Below are 19,979 nucleotides of genomic sequence, written 5' to 3'. Positions count from 1 at the left end.
GACAGACACTTTAGATAGAATAGTCCCTTGCAGCTATTTTGTATATACCATCTACAAGAGTGAAAGAAGTTTAAAATACTTCCAGAGAGGAGCCTCCTGACAAGGTGCCCAAAGCATGAGATATCAATTAACCGTGACAAGAGAAGCCTATAAAACGTGCTTCGTTTCGTATGTATTCTGTTTCACATACAGAACCTGAGGGATGTGGGCCAACTACCTAATTCAGTTCACATGATGAGTGAAATGTGTATGCTAATCATTCAAGGCCAAAAGCATAATATATCAATTAACTGTAACAAGATCAGCCTTAGGGCTATAAAACTTCCTTCGTTTCATGCGTTTTTGCTTTCACATATAGAATTCCAGAGATGTGGGCCAACTAGCTAATTCAAGTCACATGATGAATGAAGTCTATATACTGTATACTAATCTATCAATGCCTTCAGTTATTTAATTTGGACGATTCCTCAGTTCCCAAACTGAAAAAGAGTTTTCTGGAGCTGGAAACCCTGATTCATATCAAATGATAATAGTTCATTTTAAAAAAAACCAACCACACAATTATTTAAATCATCTTCTGTGCCAGGCATGAGAAAAAACACACACAGAGACATTAATGTAAAAATCTGTATATTTTCATTGAAACAGATTGGCTAGGAACAATAAGAACCTTAATAGAAGGTTATTGTGATAAATGTCTTACCATTTAGGTTCAAACCCTTATTGGAAGAGCTATACTGAACTTCACCACCTCGGTTCAGAGTCACTTGCTTGTTCAAATCATCTTCAAGAACTAGTGTTATAGACTGAATGCAGACATCATCAAGATTCTGAATGGGCCCAGGAAGGCAGGGCAACGGGGAGCACAAGGAAAGGAAAAATATAGACAAGTATTTCCTAAATTGCATTCCATTCATTTCATTCCATTTTGAGCAACATTCCATTTTTATTAGGCCGTCCTCCAAGGAAGAGGGCAATGTTCTTTTTCCTCCTGCTGCCCATTTCATCCTCTCAACAACCCTGAAAGTAACTTAAACTGAGAGGTAGTAACCGACCCAAGGTCACCTAGTGAGCTACATGGCTGAGTGGGAATTTGAACCCTGGTCTCCCCAATCTAGCATTCTATCCACTACACCAGGCCTAGTGGAAAAAGCTGCAATATACCATTAAAAAATAACTTTAGAGATAATAAATGAATTAATAACTCCCATCATTGACCATTGGCCATACTGGCTGGGGCTAATGGGAGTTATTAGCCCGCAACATCTGGATGATGTCTTGTTGGCTAACCTTGAGCTACACATATTAAACTCAAAGAATGGTTTCATACATAAGAGGAAGAGATTGATGTTGCAGCATTCTGGATTTAACTAGCCAGCGGTTGAAATGCCCTATCGTTAATATTTTAATATTCTGTGAGCTCTCAGATTTATTGTTCCCCAAAAAAACCAAGAGAGCTTATAAAATATCAAATAAATATCTCAGTCAGTTTCAAAATGCCTCTTATCTGGCTGGCAGTATATCAAACCTGTTCAGCCCTGTCACCAAGAGCATTTATCTGCCTAAGACACCTGCTCAGGCTGTAACCAAATATGTAGATGCTTGTGTAATCATGCGTGAATGAAAAGCTCTGTAGACTTAATCTCAGTAAAAGGCGCAATTGGCTTTACAAAAAGGCAATACTTACAACTGAAATGGAATCCAGGTTATGATCAGGTAGACACTCAATATTAAGAAAAAAGAATGATTTATTATTGCTAATCCTCTTAATTAATTAATTGGCTCCAATGGTGTGGGTATTTATATATATCAGCATAGAATTTTATTTTAAGCATGACCTTACCTGGCCGCATGGAGTTTTCTGTACAGTAATCGTGAATTTGTCTTTCCCAGTGCCCTTCACCAAAATGTACTGACAAATCCCAAGGAAGGTATAATGGCGACCATCGAAAGTTGTGAAATGAGAATCACCAACGACTGAACATTCAGCTTAAGGCAAGAACAGTTAAATATTTAGTTGGATATCGCCCACTGAACTCGATGGAACTGAGTTCTGAGTAGATGTATAAGATTTCACTGTTAGTGGTTAGAGAGGTTTACAATATATTTTGTATTAGTTAGATTTCAACTGATGTGTCACTTTTAGTATTTTTACTTATTAAGATACCAACATTTAAATATATTAATACAAAGTTAAAAAAAATTATCTTACAAAAACAGAGAAAAAATAAATTACCTGGGCAATCATGTTCAGTGCAGTTCCAAATGCCACCAATACAAATACTAAAACAAAATAGACAATGTGTTAACAAAATAGAATGCTGGGAGAAAACATTGTAACCCTTTTGATATTTCCTATATAAATGCAACTATAAAAACTCCCACAATAATAGCACAACAAGGCAAATGCTTTAAAGTAAGGTAATTAAATGTATTCAGACACAAGACAGAGATAATAGAAGTAATGTCTACATACCAGTTACTACATTCTTGCTCAATTTTTGAGCCAACAGGAAATGCCGTCCCATGATAAACACATGGGCAATCAGAGAGGGAAATACAAGTTCCATTGTCCATTATGAGACCTAAGGTTATAAAAAAATACCATTTATGTTATCACAATAAACATACACACACACACACATATATATATATATCCTATCATTTACTATGTAGCAAAGATGTTCATCAGGTGAAGTTTAAGGAGGGATGTTGATAAGGCCTTCTCTGGACTTTACGGTTTAAAACCATGTTTTCTCAGCCATGGTTAGAATGCAAGAGAGTTTGATACTAAATGAAGCATTAATACTCAACTGTGGTTAAGGATTATATCAGCACTGCCATTTAATCCCTAACCACTGTTGAGGCTGATGGCAGCATGAATACTGCGAGTATGGTTTAGGGGATTTTGTTGCTGTTGTTGATATTAATTTTTTGTATCCCTATTTTTAGATTTTATGATTTATGTGGAAATAGTTCAATTTGGTTATATGCTTTTTGGTTTTATTTTTTATGACCACTTTGGTTATGCTTGTGATAATGTAACTATGGAAAGGTGACATACAAATGAAATGATGATGGTGATGATAAGTAGCAATGGTAGTAAATAGAAAAAGAGGTCCACAACCTGTCAGTTTATTCCCTATCAATGAACCAGGATCAAGAGACTGCATTGATACATCTGCACCAATTCACAGCGTATATGTACACGTCTAGAATAGACTATGGCCTAAAATTGAGAACTTCTGTACAGACAACAAAACCATCCTATTAAGTGACAACAAATACTGCTACAGCATTTGTAGCAGTAAAGAATGCTATTTGAGAGTTGTCAGTATTGGTCACTGACAACTCTCAAATAGCATTCTTTACTTGTATACTGTATCTATATCTGCCATTCACATGTTTGGTGAGCCTTCACATTGACCCAGAGTTGTAAAGTATTCAATACCTTTTTAAAACAATACACAAAACAGTATATAGCAAGAATTGGGAAGGAAAAAGATTTATAGAAATGAACATACACTTTCCTGAGGTTCTGACTATCTTTACACAGAACTCTACAGGTTCTTCTGTACATACAACCTAGAAATCAACGGGAACTTCAGAAGATGCTGGTCAAAAGGAGTGTCCCCATTAAAACACACTTCTGTGGTGAGCAGAGTGGTTTTAACATTCAAATAAAGTAATTGGAAAAAGTAGCTTGCTTACTTACCATCAGGACAGTAGCATCCATCTAAGCAATGAAGATTACTGCCAAGACAATCTTTCTCAAAAGTGCAGGTTGGGGGACAACAGCTAATGCAATCCCGATGGATAAAATTATCTTCACACTTATCATCTAAAATACAAGAAGTTCAAAGCATTGCTATGATCCTGGTCATTGCATTTAGATAAGGAGGCATATTGCACAAACCCAGCAGATTAATGATCCTATGTTAGTTGTGTTCATCAACTTCAATGGGTCTACCTTGAGACTAGCATTGCATACTACCCACAAAGTATTGTTCTACAGTGTTTTAATAGTACTGTAACTAATTACTAGTATCCTAAATTTAGCATATGTTTCAAGTCCAAACATCTTCGAGTAGGACCTTCATAGGCACATTCATAGAATCTGGAGTTGTAGACATGTACATTTATAGGAACCAGGAGTGTGTGTGTGTGTGTGTGAGAGAGAGAGAGAGAGAGAGAGAGAGAGAGTGTAAATAACCCTGAAATCTAGTATGAAAAATGGTTGTACATAAATATTTTACATAAATATTTATATGAATGTAATGTAGAATACACATCTGCTTTGACGGGATATTGAAACAGCTCTATTACCCTGACCAAGTAGTCAAAATCCAAAAATATGAAAGCAATTACTTAAAATTGTTCTTGTTTCCACTCTGAATGGCTGCAATGTGCCATCCATACCATTGGGTTGCTGCAGTGGAAATTTCTCAGTGGTATTAGGTTGGTCCAACAAACATCTTTAACACTGATTGACACACTGAAGCTATTGTTTGGCTGACCTAATATTAAAGTACTAGATAAAGGTAAAGGGACCCTTGACCGTTAAGTCCAGTTGTGGACGACTCTGGGGTTGCGGGGCTCATCTCACTTTACTGGCTGAGGGAGCCAGCGTTTGTCTGCAGACAGCTTCTGGGTCATGTGGCCAGCATGACAAAGCCGCTTCTGGCAAACCAGAGCAGTGCACAGAAACACCGTTTACCTCCTGCCAGAGTGGTATCTGTTTATCTACTTGCACTTTGACATGCTTTCGAACTACTAGGTTGGCAGGAGCAGGGACCGAGCAACGGGAGCTCACCCCATCGCAGGGATTTGAACCGCCGACCTTCTGATCAGCAAGCCCTAGGCTCTGCAGTTTAGACCCACCAGACTTACTACATGCTGGAAAATCATCCCTCCAGTCTCGCACTGGGTAGCCTGCATGTGAACATGATCGAGCATACTCTGTCACCGCTCGGCAGTAAGTTTCATCATCGTCCTCTCTGAAAAGACAAAAACAAACCCTTACTGATTAAATCTGTAATCTTCAAAGTGTAGGATTATCGTAACTTCATAAGAAAATTGATATAATACAAGCTAGGATTCAGTTTTCAGTAATAACCCCTTCCTGCTACAGCAGGTGTCCCTCAATCCTCAGGAGTACATTTTCAGGACTCTTAGTGGGGTGCATAGGTGGCAAAGCCCTGCTCTGTGAACACAGGTCCATTATGTTCACAAAACAGAAAACAGAAGTTGGAATCCGTGCCAAAGACACTGAAATGAAAATGAAATCTACCTTTCCACAGATGTTCCAGCTTCTAGTAGTTTTATGTTTAATATAATGATCTATCACATGGTATGCGTGCTGGTGGCTTGAAATCCCTTATTATAAAGTCACCATGTCAAACTCCATTATGCTGTTTCCTTACCCTCACTCTCCTCACCTTACCACAGATAATCCAATTAAATGAATCTCACCAACTACATGCCTTGGCATAGATAAACTGCCATTCTACAAGCTGCTTCCTGCAGCCCGCCACAGAGCAAGAATTCACTTTCACAAATAGCCCAAGCCTGGTTAATGAACCCCCCCCCCCCCAGCAAAAAATAAAATAATCTGAAAGTTTTCTGTACTTGTACCATCCTTAGTTTTCACAAATGTTCGTTAGGGAAAATAAGTAATGATACCGGTGAAGAGATGTCAAAAAGGTTTGCTGGGCCTGGGCATAGAAACAAGCTTTATGGGTTAGATAGTGTTCGTCTCAAACAAGAGTTGAGCATTAGAAATGCCCAAGCTAAAGTACTTTGACAAGCTGGGAAAATGGGGCACCACTTAAACACTGCATTGTTTTTTACACAGAAAGTTTTTTATAGTTTTTGCAGTCCCCTAACAAATCAACAGAGATGTTGCTCTGCAAGAGGCTACTGTGAAGAGCTGTCCCTGTGAAAATTAAGTGTATCTGGCTTGGCTTCCAATGGAGCTACAGACAGTTTCTAGGTAAGTAAGTCAGCTTATTTCCTGGCTAAACTAATGGGAGATAATGGGGCAGGAAGTTTGCCTACCTCTGTTCTAGCTGACTTTGACATTTTGAACTGTTCCAGGTTCTTAAGAATAGAGAAAATCACTTACAAGGCAAAGAAACAACAATAGTGAAAACGCAACACGCCACCCAATTGGGGACAATACAAAAAAGAAATGGGACGGGGGGGGGGAGCTTTTACTCTGCTTACCTACAAAGGTCATTCATACAGCTGGAAATATAGGGGTAAGGATCTATGCTTTGGTGGCAGCTGAGAAAAGGGAACTGCAAGAGTATTTGGCACTTGAAGTATATGTTCTGTGCAAAAAAAAAAGAATATAGCTGATTATTAATTCATGTATGTTTCATAAAATAAGCATGAACTCCCCCCCCCCCATCCCAAGGTCACTTTTTAACTCTCCCTGAGACCCGTACAATTTCTGCTATATCCCCTCTGTTGTCCTACATTGTGTTTCTAATGCTTGTCCCTTCCCAACTGTGTTGAATTGGCAAAATATCTCCCAGGTTCAGTGATAAAGAATGAGAGAACATTCCCCTGAGGAACTCTTCATTCTTTAAGAAACTATAAAAATTAAATCATAGTTTAATTTGGCAATAAAATGAACTCTAGTCTATGCCGTGTATGCACTCGCAGGAGAGCATGCCAAAAGTACAGCTCTTCTAACTTCCTCACATTTCTTTAAAATCAAAAAAGAATTAAGGCTCATCCCACACTGAACTGCTGATAATCAGATTAAACTTCTTGACCCAACCTATTTACCAGTGCCCATGGGCTGTATCCAGTGATCTCATCGCACTAGCACAAAGACTTCCACTATGCAACTGGATTTCTCTCTTGTGACCCCTCCACAAATCAGTATTGGGGTTTCCCCTACCCCTAAGCATACATGAAGGTACATGATGCAAACCTCCACACCCCACTCACACTGTCTCCTAACCCTCCTGAGAAGCTTTCAAGAAGCTGCAGGAGCATCAGAGAATGGCAAATTTCTATTCTGTGAGATTTCTGCTATTCAGTGCTCTCACTGGCCAAAGGCCAGTGCTCTTTTCTGGCCAAAGGCCAGAAAAACAAATATCCTAGAGGCCACTCTATAAAAACAGCAATCTAGTCAGCTTACCTCATAAGATTCTGTGTCAATGTAGCATGGACTAGGAAAATCAGAGGCAATAGCTACACAAGCTGCATCATCTGGAGTTTGCACAGACCAACTGTTAGCAAATTTAGCAATATCCTCCTTATAATCACCTATTAAACAACACAATTTCCCACAAGAGTAAATGACATGTGACTAGCATCATATGAATACATATACTGTAGATCAGGCTTCCTCAAACTCGGCCCTCCAGATGTTTTGAGACTACAATTCCCATCATCCCTGACCACTGGTCCTGCTTGCTAGGGATCATGGGAGTTGTAGACCTAAAACATCTGGAAGGCCGAGTTTGAGGAAGCCTGCTGTAGATAGTATTAAAATAGTCGTCCATTTATGCATATAAATATTTCCTACATTTATCGGTCATGGAAATGATTGCAATTTCCAGACACAATGTGCTTGTCTGGAAGCACCCTTGACCTGAGCTCATTAAACCTTAAACCTTCGTAACATATCTCACACAACAAGGTATTTACGGCATCCTGGTGGCCATGATAAAAAAAAAAACACATGAGGTTGTATCCACAAAGTAGACTCATTGAAATGATTGGAGATGACTAACGTAGGTCCATTATTTTCACTTGGTCTACTCATGAGAAGAGCCTACTGGATCTGGCAAATGGTCCCTCTCACTTAGTATCCTATTCTGATAGTGGCCAACCAGATGCGTGTAGGAAACCGGCAAGCAAGTTCCAGCCACAAGACCATGGTTAACAGTAACTGGGATTCAGAAGCATATACTGCCCCAACTGTGGAGGCAGAACATAGTCAATATGGCCAGTAGCCATAGGTAGCCTTGTCCTTCAGGAATGTCTAATTCTCTTTAAAAGTCATCCAAGTTGGTAGTCATCACTGCCTCCACTCAGTTGGCTTCTGTCATCATATCTAGTTTGCTCTGAATTATGGGTACACCGCAGAGCTGATATGAAAGCATCTTGTTATCACTCGGCAAAGCATCAATGGCTCCCAACTGAGAGACAACCAGCATGAATCTCATGTCTGCAATAAACTTACTAGATGACCTTATGCAAGTCAGTCTCTCAACATTGGCCCCCTATGTTGTAATACAAGGCTAACACCACTGACCTTCCTTCCAAGGTTATTGTAAGGATTGCAGCAAGAAAAAATAATATTGTGTACTTTGAACATGCATAAGCATTATATAAACGTATTGACATTTTGCCCCAAACAAAACATGAAAAAAAGGATAACTACAGTTCACAATACAGTGGTACCTCCGGTTGCGCATGGGATCCATTCTGGAGCTCCGGCTGGATCCCAAGGTGTTCATATCTGGAGGTGCTGCTTCTGTGCATGCGCGTGCGTGGCAAAACTCAAAAAAATACTTCCAGGTTTGCCACGCACCTATCCCAAAGGATACGTAACCGGAGGTGAACGTATGTAGAGGTACCACTGTACAATATCCTTGCAGTGTTGCCTTACACTTGTAAGAGGCTAGGATCCATGAGGGTTGCATTCACAAATTATCTGACTCGGCTATCTGCTTACTATTTTGTATTACAAGATCGTCCGATGAGTTGCTGTTATAGTTTCCACACAAGCCACATGTTTTCCCCTGGTGTTCTTCAGTCAGTTTGATGTAAATCCCGGAGCTTCCATCCCAAGCTAGGGAAAAGCCAAAGGTAGTTTTCACCAGAATATAATCTGCTAATCTTTCAATGAAAATGTTTCCAATTGTTTGGGGCAATCTCAGTCTGGGGAAGCAGAAGAAGTTTCACTTCAAAAAGTGCAAGTCAAGTGCATTTCATGTTGTCTTTTTACTCATTTGATACATAAAACAATACAATAAAAACTATATAAAAAATTAAAATCAGAAATCCACTATTATAGGATATTTCCTTAATTGTCAACATATACCTGGCAGCACTGAAGGTTTTCAACAGACCTTGGTTTACTGTGCTGTGAGGCCTTGCTCACAGCACAGTAAACCATAGTTTACAATGAATGTGCTGATCTCAACCACTTTACTCATCCAAATTCTCACTCTCACATAGGAGTAGCAAACTATGGTCCTTGGCTTAGGTTACATCCAAAGCAGTGGTTGTGGTTTGTTTCACTCCCAACAAACCATGATTTAAAGCCAAGATTTGTTATTGGCTTACTGATTGTAGTTTGAGTAAAACAAAGCACAATTTTCAGTTCAGACCTAATGTTAAGGCAGGAATCATGGCTTTTTTCTCCGGCATGCAACTGAAGAGGAGCAAAGGGAATGAGATTGGTGCATTCACAGCAAACCATTAACTACAGCTTTCAGTAGTTCACAAATTGGGCCACTGTACAATCAAAATGTACCGTTGAAATTCTTGATTTTAATTATACTTTCTACATCATTCAAACATAAATTATCACTTTAGATAAATTAATGTGAGCTCATATTATTCTCCATATTGATTTAATGACATTACAGTGGGGCAGGGGGAAGGAAATGTTTTTATACTCCAAATCAATCTTTATTTCCTACATCAAAGTTTTTTTCACACTGGACCTGTAATAGAGCTGTATTAGGGTACATTATTTCCCTAAGTGTTATCACAATACTTTGATTTTAAAACATCTTTAGATAATAACTTCTAGACTGTTACCTGATCCTGCCCTTTCTTACTTCATGCCGCAATATGATTATTTCCTCCTGATTTGCAAAGAACAAGCTGATTGACCGCAAACAAGAATACACTGAACCAACACAACTTGGGCTGTTGTTAATCTTAAAGGGAGAGAAATAGATTTACATGAGTAACAAATACATTATTTTGCCCAGTATCTGCAAGCAGCTCACCTTGTTTTCCAAAAAAAGACCAAGAACTGGGACCAATAATACTTTGGGCAATTTTAACTCATGTGCATCTAAATACTCATTCTCCGTGCCTATTTCATAGTTTGGGTTTTCATCTTTTAATATTTGTCTGTTGCTATAATTGTTCTCTCTGCTTTACATACATTATAAAATGAAATAATAAACTTTACCCCAAGTAATACTTTGGGCAGCTTTTTACCCCATTTTTTTTGTACAAATATCCAAGTACAAAATGCAAATGCATCATTCCAGCTACATCACAATGCGGCTGAAGAATCGTACCCCTACTTCTATGGACTTTAGAGGAAAACTCACGTCACAAGCATGAGATCTGTCTTCTGCCTCTTTCCCTTAATTGTGAGGAATCCTTTTGGGTCTCATGTCTAAACACAGGTACCATAAACATATGTGTCAGAATTAAGGATGGGTGAATCTATCAATTTTTGGTTTCTCTCATTTTCCAATCATAAATTCAGTTCCCCATTATTTCCACATCAGTTTGCCTTTTTTTCAAGTCTTCGTGAAAATTCATGAGCATTTGACTGCATATTTCCTCTAATATAGAGTAAAAATGTAAAGGACCCCAGGGACGGTTAAGTCCTGTCAAAGGTGACTGTGAGGTGTGGCACTCATCTCAGTTCAGACTGAGGGAGCCAGCGTTTGTCCACAGACAGCTTTCCAGGTCATGTGTCCAGCATGCCTAAACCACTTCTGGTGCAACAGAACACCGTGACGGAAGTCAGAGTGCACGGAAATGCCATTTACCTTATTTTATTATATTTTTAAATTTTCTTTCTGCTTTATATTTCTAATAAAAATCTCAAAGCGGTTTACAGCATACTAAATCAATATGCGGTTTACAGCATACTAAAACAATAGCCGGGCGATATTCCTCTGGCCTCATGAGGAGCCTCTTTTGTGGGGCTGGTGGGTGTGGCCCCGCCCCCTAGGCCAGGTGGAAAGGGCTTTCCCGCTGCAGTGGTACCTATTTATCTACTTGCACTGGTATGCGTTCAAACTGCTAGGTTGGTAGAAGCAGGGACAAAGCAACAGGAGCTTATCCTGTCGAGGGGTTCAAACCGCTGACCTTCTGATTGGCAAGCCCAAGAGGCTCAGACATTTAGACCACAGCACCACCCGCATCCTCCTCTAATATACACATGCCTATGTGCAATTTTGCTTAATATACACACGTTTGCATAACTATTTCCTGTAATGTAACACATTTTTATGTTGTTTCCACTAATATATTCCTTTCAACGCATGCTTTACTCTTGTATAAGCATTTTTATACCCAGGACTCAGCTGGGGAACTGCATTGCACAATTCAGCACACTGCGAACTTTTAAGGATGGTTGGTTTTTGCTTCATGTGTTGCTTTGGAAAGCGTAAATTAGGTAGCTTTGGTAATCAAATCAAATTTTCCCGCATCCCTGGTCAGAACTCAGAAGCACAAATACCATGCATAGGAAATCAGACATAGAAGCATACATGTTTCTCTCTTAAACCTGGGCATCAACACCAGCTATGGGTGTATGAGTTGTCTTGAAAAGCAGATATACATATTTCAATTAAACACATTACAGTCTGTGCAGAGCAACTACAGAGGAGTTAAAGAAAGTGGAAAGAAATGTTGTACTTATTTTTTTATTCTGTTTTTACTTCCTTCTCAAGCCAAATTCCCAATCTTACCCACACAGTGTACTGAGGCTCTGGATCACTGCAGTCTTTCACAAAAATGTATGAACAGTTTCCCGGGAAGTAATAATAGATGCCGTCAAATGTTTCAAAGTGATGCTGACCCCATGATTTGCAAATGCCATCTCTGTCTTTGCCAGCGTTTGGAACTAGAAAGAGCAAAGTGTTGGTTTGCAGGTGCAGTAAAAGAAGCCCATGTCGCCCATTTCAAATATATTCATCATATCAGTTTATATATATATTTACACACACACACACACACACACACATTAAAATTTCAGATTATAAATGGAATGATCTACGAGATGCCTGTCACATGTAGGCCAGATTATTTGGATCACTATCAAAAAAGTCAATTCACATTCACGTTGGCATCACATGAACAGCTTGAGTATTTTCTGAAAAGACAGAGCTATTGCAGAGAAAGGAACCCAGGAAAGTTCCTCCAATATGTGTGGTTCCTTTACTTGCATTCAAATTTGGTTTGCAACCAGAGAACATGAACTCAAGATGGAGCAAAAAATAAAAAAAATAGAATAGAGAAGAATATCACAGATGCAACATCTCTCATTGCAGTGTGGAAGAGAAGGAAAATAGCACACAGGCTGAATGTTGCTCAACTTCAGAGCTCTTAAAGAGAGGGGATAAAATTGCAAGTGCTTGCATTGAAACCCCATTATTCTTGTTCAGTAGTTAAAAAGTACTATTAATTTCACTGAGATTCGTGGCAGACTCACGCGGGTAGACAGCTACTTTCCATGCAGTCATGTGGAGGCTGGTTCATGCAACAATTTACTCAAATATAGTGGCTTACCATGCAGATTCAGCCATCTTCAGCACAGGCTGTTTGCGATGGTACAGGATCAGTTCCTGTATCCATTCGTCACTGACTCTGTACAGAAATTCCAGGTGGCTGAATATAACCCAGTGTAAACTGGTCTTTTAGTGAAAGTTCCATGCAGTTAAACTGGGATCTAGCATTTGATTAGGTTTATTTATTACTTTTCTTAAAAAATGTATACCCTGCTTTTCACCTCATCTGGGTCTCAAAGTAGCTTACAAATAATAAAAATGTGCAATCCAAAAAAAATATATATGTTAAAATAGTGATATGTGTGACACTTTTACAATTCGCTTCCACAAACTGTTGGAAGCAAATTGCAAAAGCATTGTATGCATTACTGTTTTAACAAACAAGGTTGTAACATCTCACCTTAATATGAAATTCAGCTCCTTAACATCTTCCTGGAACTTACCAATTTGGCACCGTTCACCTTGTGCCTGGAAAGTCTCACAGTCACATATTCCGGCCTCTGTGCAAACTGCTCCATTAAGGCATTCTTGAGGGCAAGAACCTGCACAGCAGAAACAGCCAGATGTCAACAAGCACACAAACTACATGAACATCCTGCATAGTTTGGATAAAAGTTTACCCATATTAAAGAAAACTGTACCAGCTTTTATACTGTATAAGACATAAAGCCCAAATTATTTTTTCATTGGTACAGTGGTACCTCAGGTTACATACGCTTCAGGTTACAGACTCCGCTAACCCAGAAATAATGCTTCAGGTTAAGAACTTTGCATCAGGATGAGAACAGAAATTGTGCTCCGGCAGCATTAAAAGGATCACCCCATATAGGCTTGCCACACATCAGGAAAATTCCTGACATGTCCTGATTTTTGGATGTAAAAATAGCCTTGGGGGGAAATGTGGCCGAATTGACAAAATGTCAGGGAAAACCTGGATGGTACAATGCAGCCCAGGTATTAGAATTTCTTACAGACATTGCTAAACTACAACTTGGGGATAAGCACCACTGAAGCTAATAGGATGCACTTTTGAGTAAGCACATGTAGAATTGCAGTGTATGAGTGTGAAATGGGAAAACACTTGTTCAAATCTTTCTCAAACAGGGGTTCACATGGTGGCCTTAAAGTATTCCACTTTTCTCTCAGCTTCAGTGCCCGTCTCCAAAATCCCCATCATAATGGTAGAAATAGTACTGGCATACATTACAGGGCAGTTGTAATCGTCACTGGGATGCTAGTGACTGCTGATGTTTTGGGATGGTGCCATGGCCTTTTTGGTGAAGATACTGAGATACTGGACACTTGAAATACACTATAAAATCTCAGGTTGTTACATATTAAATAAGGAATTTAAGAGTGCGTTTAGCCATTTGATTCCATTTATGAACTACTTCCCATAAAAATATCTTGAAGCAATCATCAGTAATCGAAAGCAATTTTAGAATTCTATGTATAACAACGGTTTTTATTTTAAAAAAATCATATGTAAAAACAATTTCAAATTCAATATGGAAGCATAGTAGATTACCAACTGTTGATGCCCTCCACCCATGAAATATTGGCTTGGTCAGGGAGCAGGAGAAACACAGTAAATACTTAAACAATGAAAAGTCTTTTTCAGTGCATGGTGAGGACAAAGAGGTTGCAGCAACTAATGTATAGAATTGTTGCTATGTTTGCTGGATCCATGATTTTGGCCAGTGGTTTCACAGGACCGCTTTCAATCCTCTATGTAATAATGTAATAAACTCTAGAAAATCAAATAGTATATCAGCATTCATGATTAGAATTACTGGCAATGATTATTGTATGCAACATTTCACAAATGTCTTTTCAAAGAGGCATCATAGTAATGATATGGTACTGACCTCCTGATGAATTCTGAGCCTGAGAAAAGGCCTCATGTATGTGAGCCCCAGAAGAAACTGCAGCAGTCTAAGAGGGAAAGACAAAGATAAAAGCAAATCGTGCTAGTTTAATTAAAGCCCTTGGAAGTACAAAACCAATGTTTCTGATAATGGTGCAAAAGAAAATTATGACAATTAAATCCTGAATTTGCACTCGAGCCAAAAAGCCTTGATAACTCAAACACTAGATATGTTGCACAAACAGCAAGCTAACAGACGTGGGCACTACTTAAAATTCATATAAGTCATACATTACAATTTTAACTGCATTCCATATCTGAAATGTACAGTTTAAATGTACTGCCATATTGTGTCATTTGTTTCTACCACTGATGTTTCTTAAAAGCCACCAGACTGCAGTTAACACATTCACCAAAGGTGGGAAAGTTGTATTTCTAGCAAAGCAGGAGGTGTACACCCGTACACATGTGAAGCAGGTGATATGCACATATAGATTATGGACATTGTGCAATTCTTCCCTTACTTTTTTGATCATATGGGTTGGTTCTTTGCACATAAAGCTGCTACCATGATGGGACAACCTTCCTTTCTTAGAGAATTTGCTTGTTAATTGTGGTAGGTGTTTCCTCACCGGGAGTTAATGTTAAAACTGTAGATGTTTCTTTAGGGTGTTTTGAATGGGAGAAGCTCTTTCGGCAAATTTAGGTTAATAGCACTGGTCCTGGGACATCCCACTGCTCAGGAAAATGGAAGCACATAACAATGCCATTAGCGGTGAGATGACCTTTTATTTGAGAGAAACTAACTTGATACGACTGAACTAAAACAGAGGAAGCTGCAGAAACATTCTTAACTCTAATAATAATAATAATAATAATAATAATAATAATAATAATGGTAAATGACCCCTGGATGGTTAGGTCCAGTCAAAGGCTGCGGCGCTCATCTCGCTTTCAGGCCAAGGGAGCCGGCGTTTGTCCACAGACAGCTTTCCAGGTCATGTGGCCAGCATCACTAAACCGCTTCTGGCACAACGGAACAGCGTGATGGAAACCAGAGCACATGGAAATGCCATTTACCTTCCCGTCGCAGCAGTACCTATTCACCTACTTGCACTGGCGTGCTTTTGAACTGCTAGGTCGGCAGAAGCTGGGACAGAGCAACAGGAGCTCACCCCACTGTGGGGATCCAAAGCACCCACTTTCTGATCGGCAAGCCCAAGAGGCTCAGTGGTATGTATCGAAACAGCAAATGAAGGCATCCCAATAGTCAAAATAGCATCTTGGAGCAAGGACGGAGGCCTTGGAGCAGCAAAGGCATTTGGTTGAAACGAACATGGAGCAGCGAACCCAGCAGCAAATTAAGACAACAAAGCAGCTTAATGAGCATCTTAAGGCAAGTCTGAAGGAGGATCTCAGAACTGGCATGAATGTCTCCCAAGTGTAAGGTCTGGACTCTCAGTGCTGGAACCTGAAAGGCCTCCTTGTTCAACAGGTATTGGTTCAGAGCTGACCCAAAAACCCAGTTCTCTACTCCAGTCCCATCTAAAAGAACTGTGCATTAGGGATGGGGAATATTTTCTGCCAGGGGAACATTTTCCCTTCTGGGCAACCTTCCCACGGCCACATTGCACTGGTGGACAGGGTTAGAGGCAAAAGTGGGTACAGCAATTAATATAAAAGTTATCTTAGTGCAGTAGGCTGGTTTCAATGCACACAGACACACCTCTCTACCCTCCATCCAGAGCAGCTGAGTGAAACCATTTTGGGGTCTAATGCAGGGGCACCAAGAGGTGTGGCCTGGGAAGAGTTCCAAGGACCAGGTACTGAAACCTGGAGGGCTGCATTTGGTCCCAGGCCAGAGGCTGCCCAACCCTGCTGTACATTAAAACCGACATTGTAACTGGTATATTAGAAAACTAGTCTGCAGAGATCTCCAATGTAGTGAGGCACTGAAGCAGGGAGAGCACTTTTCACAAGTAAGCAACTCTGTCCTGGGAACCTATTGTAGAGCGGAGCAGAAGCTGTCACAATAACAGCACCGTCTGAAAAACAGCTCATCTACTGTTTCGTGATCTTGCCTTTTGCCAAGCACTAGCAAAATTCCCAGTCTCTTTGTTTGCTCTCACAAAAGAGATAACAGTGAAATACACCCCCTACCCCGCTTGATGTGCATCACTTGGTTTGTTGGGGTGGTTAATTCAAGAAGCGATTTGCAAAGAATGAATGAATGGCTGAATGTAGGTTTGCATTTTGAGAATTGCAGGAAAACAGGTATGGAAAAGCAACTCCTCCTCATCCCTGCCTTGCTATTACCATTTCCATTCTGCTGCACAAAGGCTTCATTGTAGGGATAGCAAGCTCCCCTTGTAGGCTGATGGGTGAGAGTGTGTGGGTTTTTCTTTTCTCCCTTTGAGGTATAACCTACCTCAGCTGCTAAGAGATCTCTTTTCTGACGAATTGCATTAAATTCATTCCTGGAAGAAAACAAAAAGAATCTTGTATAATCAAAGGTCTCGAAGCAACCTGAATCGGCCGGCTCCCAGGAGAGAGGTGTTTCTCTTTGATTTCTCTCATTTTATCAAAGACACCTTTCTTGAGTTAATTCTTCTTTTATTTCCCCCTTTTTAAAGTTCATGTTCAACATTTGTCCTCTCTTTTCCTTCTCTCGGATGACAAAATATAAGAGGAACCCCCCTTTTTTTATTTGCCTTTCAAAGTAAAACAAGAGCTGCACTAAATTCCGCAATCCAAACTGCTGAGTATGCATAGATTTAGGTCAGTGGTCCTACGGGCAGTTTTTAACAAAGAAATAGGCTGCCAATTGAATAAGTCAGTGAAAGTTGAAGGGTGCTCCATAGGCCTTCCAGTCCAAACTCTTGCTTCATGCAGGAAGACTTCAGCAATGACCGCTCCCCACATAAAATGGGGGGCGCCCTTTGCGTGGACGCGCACAGCCCCTGGATCTGGAGCGGCTCCATTCTGCAAATGGTTATCTAGCCTCTGCTTGAGGGTGCAGTGAGGTAGAGCACCCATCCAGTCAGCCAGGTAATTGATTCAGGTATCTGTTGAGGATGCTCTCCCTTGAGCAAGGGGTGTTCTTCCCCACTTTGCTTTTTTATGAAACTGGTAATTGAAATGATGTGATACCAAGATCTCAGTCTGTTTTACGGAATATTGTAGGGGAGCAAATGGTGACACACTCAAGTGCTTTTCAAGGTCAGGTTAATTTTTTTCCCTTTCCCCCCACCTTCATTCTGAATAGTGCATTATAATTACATCTCACTTGTTTATCTTCCCTGACTTGCAACTGAAATTGCCACCAAAGCAGTGCCAGTTCAATTGTTAAATATAATTTAAATATAATTTAGCTACTACTGTCTGGGCTACTACCTTTGGCAACAGCAACACACAGAAATTAAAATTAATGGACTCTAAGGATAGTTTTAAGAACCTAAATAACTACCTCTGCTTTCAAGAACTTAAGCAGTTATCAGGTAAATTATTCTTACTAGGTGCTTCATCTTCTGGATGGCCTTCCTTATTTAAGAGCATCCCATTTAATTGGGGGGGTAATGTGTCCTATATTGTTGCATGCAAATAATTTGACAAGAGATTAGGCGCTACATTTGGGGGGGAGTATTGTGTTTAAGTCTACAAAATAGTGTATCTTTCTACTCAAAGAGAATCCTAACTAAACTGAAATAATTGAAATATGTTGACTTTATACTTCCACCACACCCATGCAAGTAGCGTATTATAATTGGTGGTTCAGATAAACATTTTCAAATATTTCTTTTCTGTTCCAAGCACCATGTAACACAGTCAAAAGCACTTTTCCCCCAAGCTTGCCTTATATTCAATTACCGCAGTTACAAAACAGGCATATTTCATTACCAACAAAATGCCTTTGGGTGACAATTTGCCTGCTAATGCTCTGAAAATCAGTAATGTCACCATAGGAGAAAAAAGTTTAATACATACTTGCTTAATTATACTTTTTATTTCATATACTTTCGATGCATCAGAGTCATGCTATACACTCTGATTGAATGGACTATTATATCCTGCAAATGATGAATGCAGACTCACCTTGGAGCTCTTTTCAGAAGAGACAATTCACAGAGGGATCCTGTTAGATAAAAAAAGGCAGAAAGACTCTCACTCTTCCCCCTTGTATCTGCTCTAGACTGAGCTCAGAAGATTATGATGAATCTGAGTTCAGTTTTAAAAACAATGATGAGTTGTACTCTTTCAGAAATGATTAACAGGATTTTCAGTTAAGATACATCCAGACAAAGGTAGAATATAGACTTTTTATGAGTGGCAGAAGCCTGTTATTTTAAAACACTGAAGCGTTTGGGAACTCAGAATTTGCGGCTTTCGACACATGAAGAAAACTGCATGCACAGCACAATCTAAACGGTGTTTACTGAGAGATAAGTCACAGCGTGAATTACATACAAGTAGGTATGCTTTGGATGACAGGCATATGAAATATAAAGCTTAAGTGGAAGTCCTGCAGTGATTCCTATGCAATCCTTCCAGGATCAGGTTCACTGTCATTAACTATGAGAATCCTAACTTGGCAAAATGGACTCTTTAGCACCCGTTTAAGATAACACACAGAGCCATCTGTTTCAATCCATATCTATTGCATGACAAACTATTATTTATGCATTTTAAGTTTTGCCATAAAGCCATAATGTCTCAAACAATTCCCCAAACTCTCCAGAACTTCTGTTATTAGCATGTGAGATAAAAAGCGAGCTAAGAAATACTTCATCAGTTTTTTGTTTTTTTTTACCATTTCAACACTCTGAAGGAAAAGCAGAAGTCCAGAAGAAAACTGTAAGTTACTTGGAAGGGAAATAAATTTGTCATCCAATTCTATGCACACTTTATTGGAAACAAACCCCGTCGAATACAGTTGGATTGGCTTCCAAGTTAACACGCACAGCATTGCATTGTTAGCTGTTTTAAACCAAAATCCCTCAATTTAGACCACAACTTTTTTAACCGCATCAAAGTTGCTTTTGTTTTCAATTTACCTGAGATAAATAATACACCTTATTCAGTAACAGAAATAGGTTTTTATTCTTTTGCAAGAAAGGGGGGAAGCAACCAACTGTCTTTTATTTCTTAGAGCTTTTATCAATTATTTGTAGTAAAAAAACACACCAAGCAAACAAACAAAACTTACCTTCCAAGGAAAACAGCAGAAAATGAACCCAAAATATGTCCCACGGTATCATGAAATTGACTTTTCTCACAATGTTCATTTCAAGGTAACTTCTTAAGATGGAAAGTGTCCAGACTGGTGCCCTTAACTATGATGGCATCTTAAAAGTTAACGTCCCTCGCAGATCTTTTGTAAATTTGGTAAACTGAAATAAAAAGGGGGGGAGGGGGAAGCAAAACGGAGCTTTCTTGCCACACTCACTTTTTTAGAGCTTTGGAAACGCAGCATGCGCTCTGACTGGGGTTCTCTCATTAGTAATGCATGGTAGCTCCTTACCTGAGTCAGTATTAGTTACACGAGACCTGACGCTCCTGCTCCTCTTTTGGACTGAATCAACCCTTTATAACGCTTGGGG

At 39.5% G+C, this 19,979-nt stretch overlaps 1 protein-coding gene across 1 annotated transcript in view; it reads right to left on the bottom strand.

The window, feature by feature from the left end:
* Positions 1 to 19,670, bottom strand: part of OTOGL (otogelin like) — a 79,432-nt gene extending 59,762 nt beyond the window's left edge. Inside the window, exons 1-16 of the mRNA XM_081929275.1 lie at positions 19,586 to 19,670; positions 18,475 to 18,514; positions 16,811 to 16,859; positions 14,384 to 14,450; positions 12,959 to 13,057; positions 11,697 to 11,851; positions 9,793 to 9,914; positions 8,699 to 8,904; positions 7,154 to 7,281; positions 6,226 to 6,332; positions 4,891 to 4,997; positions 3,716 to 3,841; positions 2,477 to 2,585; positions 2,237 to 2,283; positions 1,844 to 1,989; positions 704 to 830 (exon numbers count right to left, since the gene is read on the bottom strand). Of these exons, the coding sequence (XP_081785401.1) occupies positions 704 to 830; positions 1,844 to 1,989; positions 2,237 to 2,283; positions 2,477 to 2,585; positions 3,716 to 3,841; positions 4,891 to 4,997; positions 6,226 to 6,332; positions 7,154 to 7,281; positions 8,699 to 8,904; positions 9,793 to 9,914; positions 11,697 to 11,851; positions 12,959 to 13,057; positions 14,384 to 14,450; positions 16,811 to 16,859; positions 18,475 to 18,514; positions 19,586 to 19,664 (1,714 nt within the window). The 5' untranslated portion in view covers positions 19,665 to 19,670. The remainder of the gene's footprint in view (positions 1 to 703; positions 831 to 1,843; positions 1,990 to 2,236; positions 2,284 to 2,476; positions 2,586 to 3,715; positions 3,842 to 4,890; positions 4,998 to 6,225; positions 6,333 to 7,153; positions 7,282 to 8,698; positions 8,905 to 9,792; positions 9,915 to 11,696; positions 11,852 to 12,958; positions 13,058 to 14,383; positions 14,451 to 16,810; positions 16,860 to 18,474; positions 18,515 to 19,585) is intronic.
* Positions 19,671 to 19,979: the final 309 nt, after the last annotated feature.

Source organism: Podarcis melisellensis, assembly GCF_964234715.1.
Source record: "Podarcis melisellensis genome assembly, chromosome: 10".
Lineage (NCBI taxonomy): Eukaryota > Metazoa > Chordata > Lepidosauria > Squamata > Lacertidae > Podarcis > Podarcis melisellensis.
The sequence above is the reverse complement of the archived record's forward strand: the minus strand, read 5'-3'. Positions and strand labels throughout refer to the sequence as shown.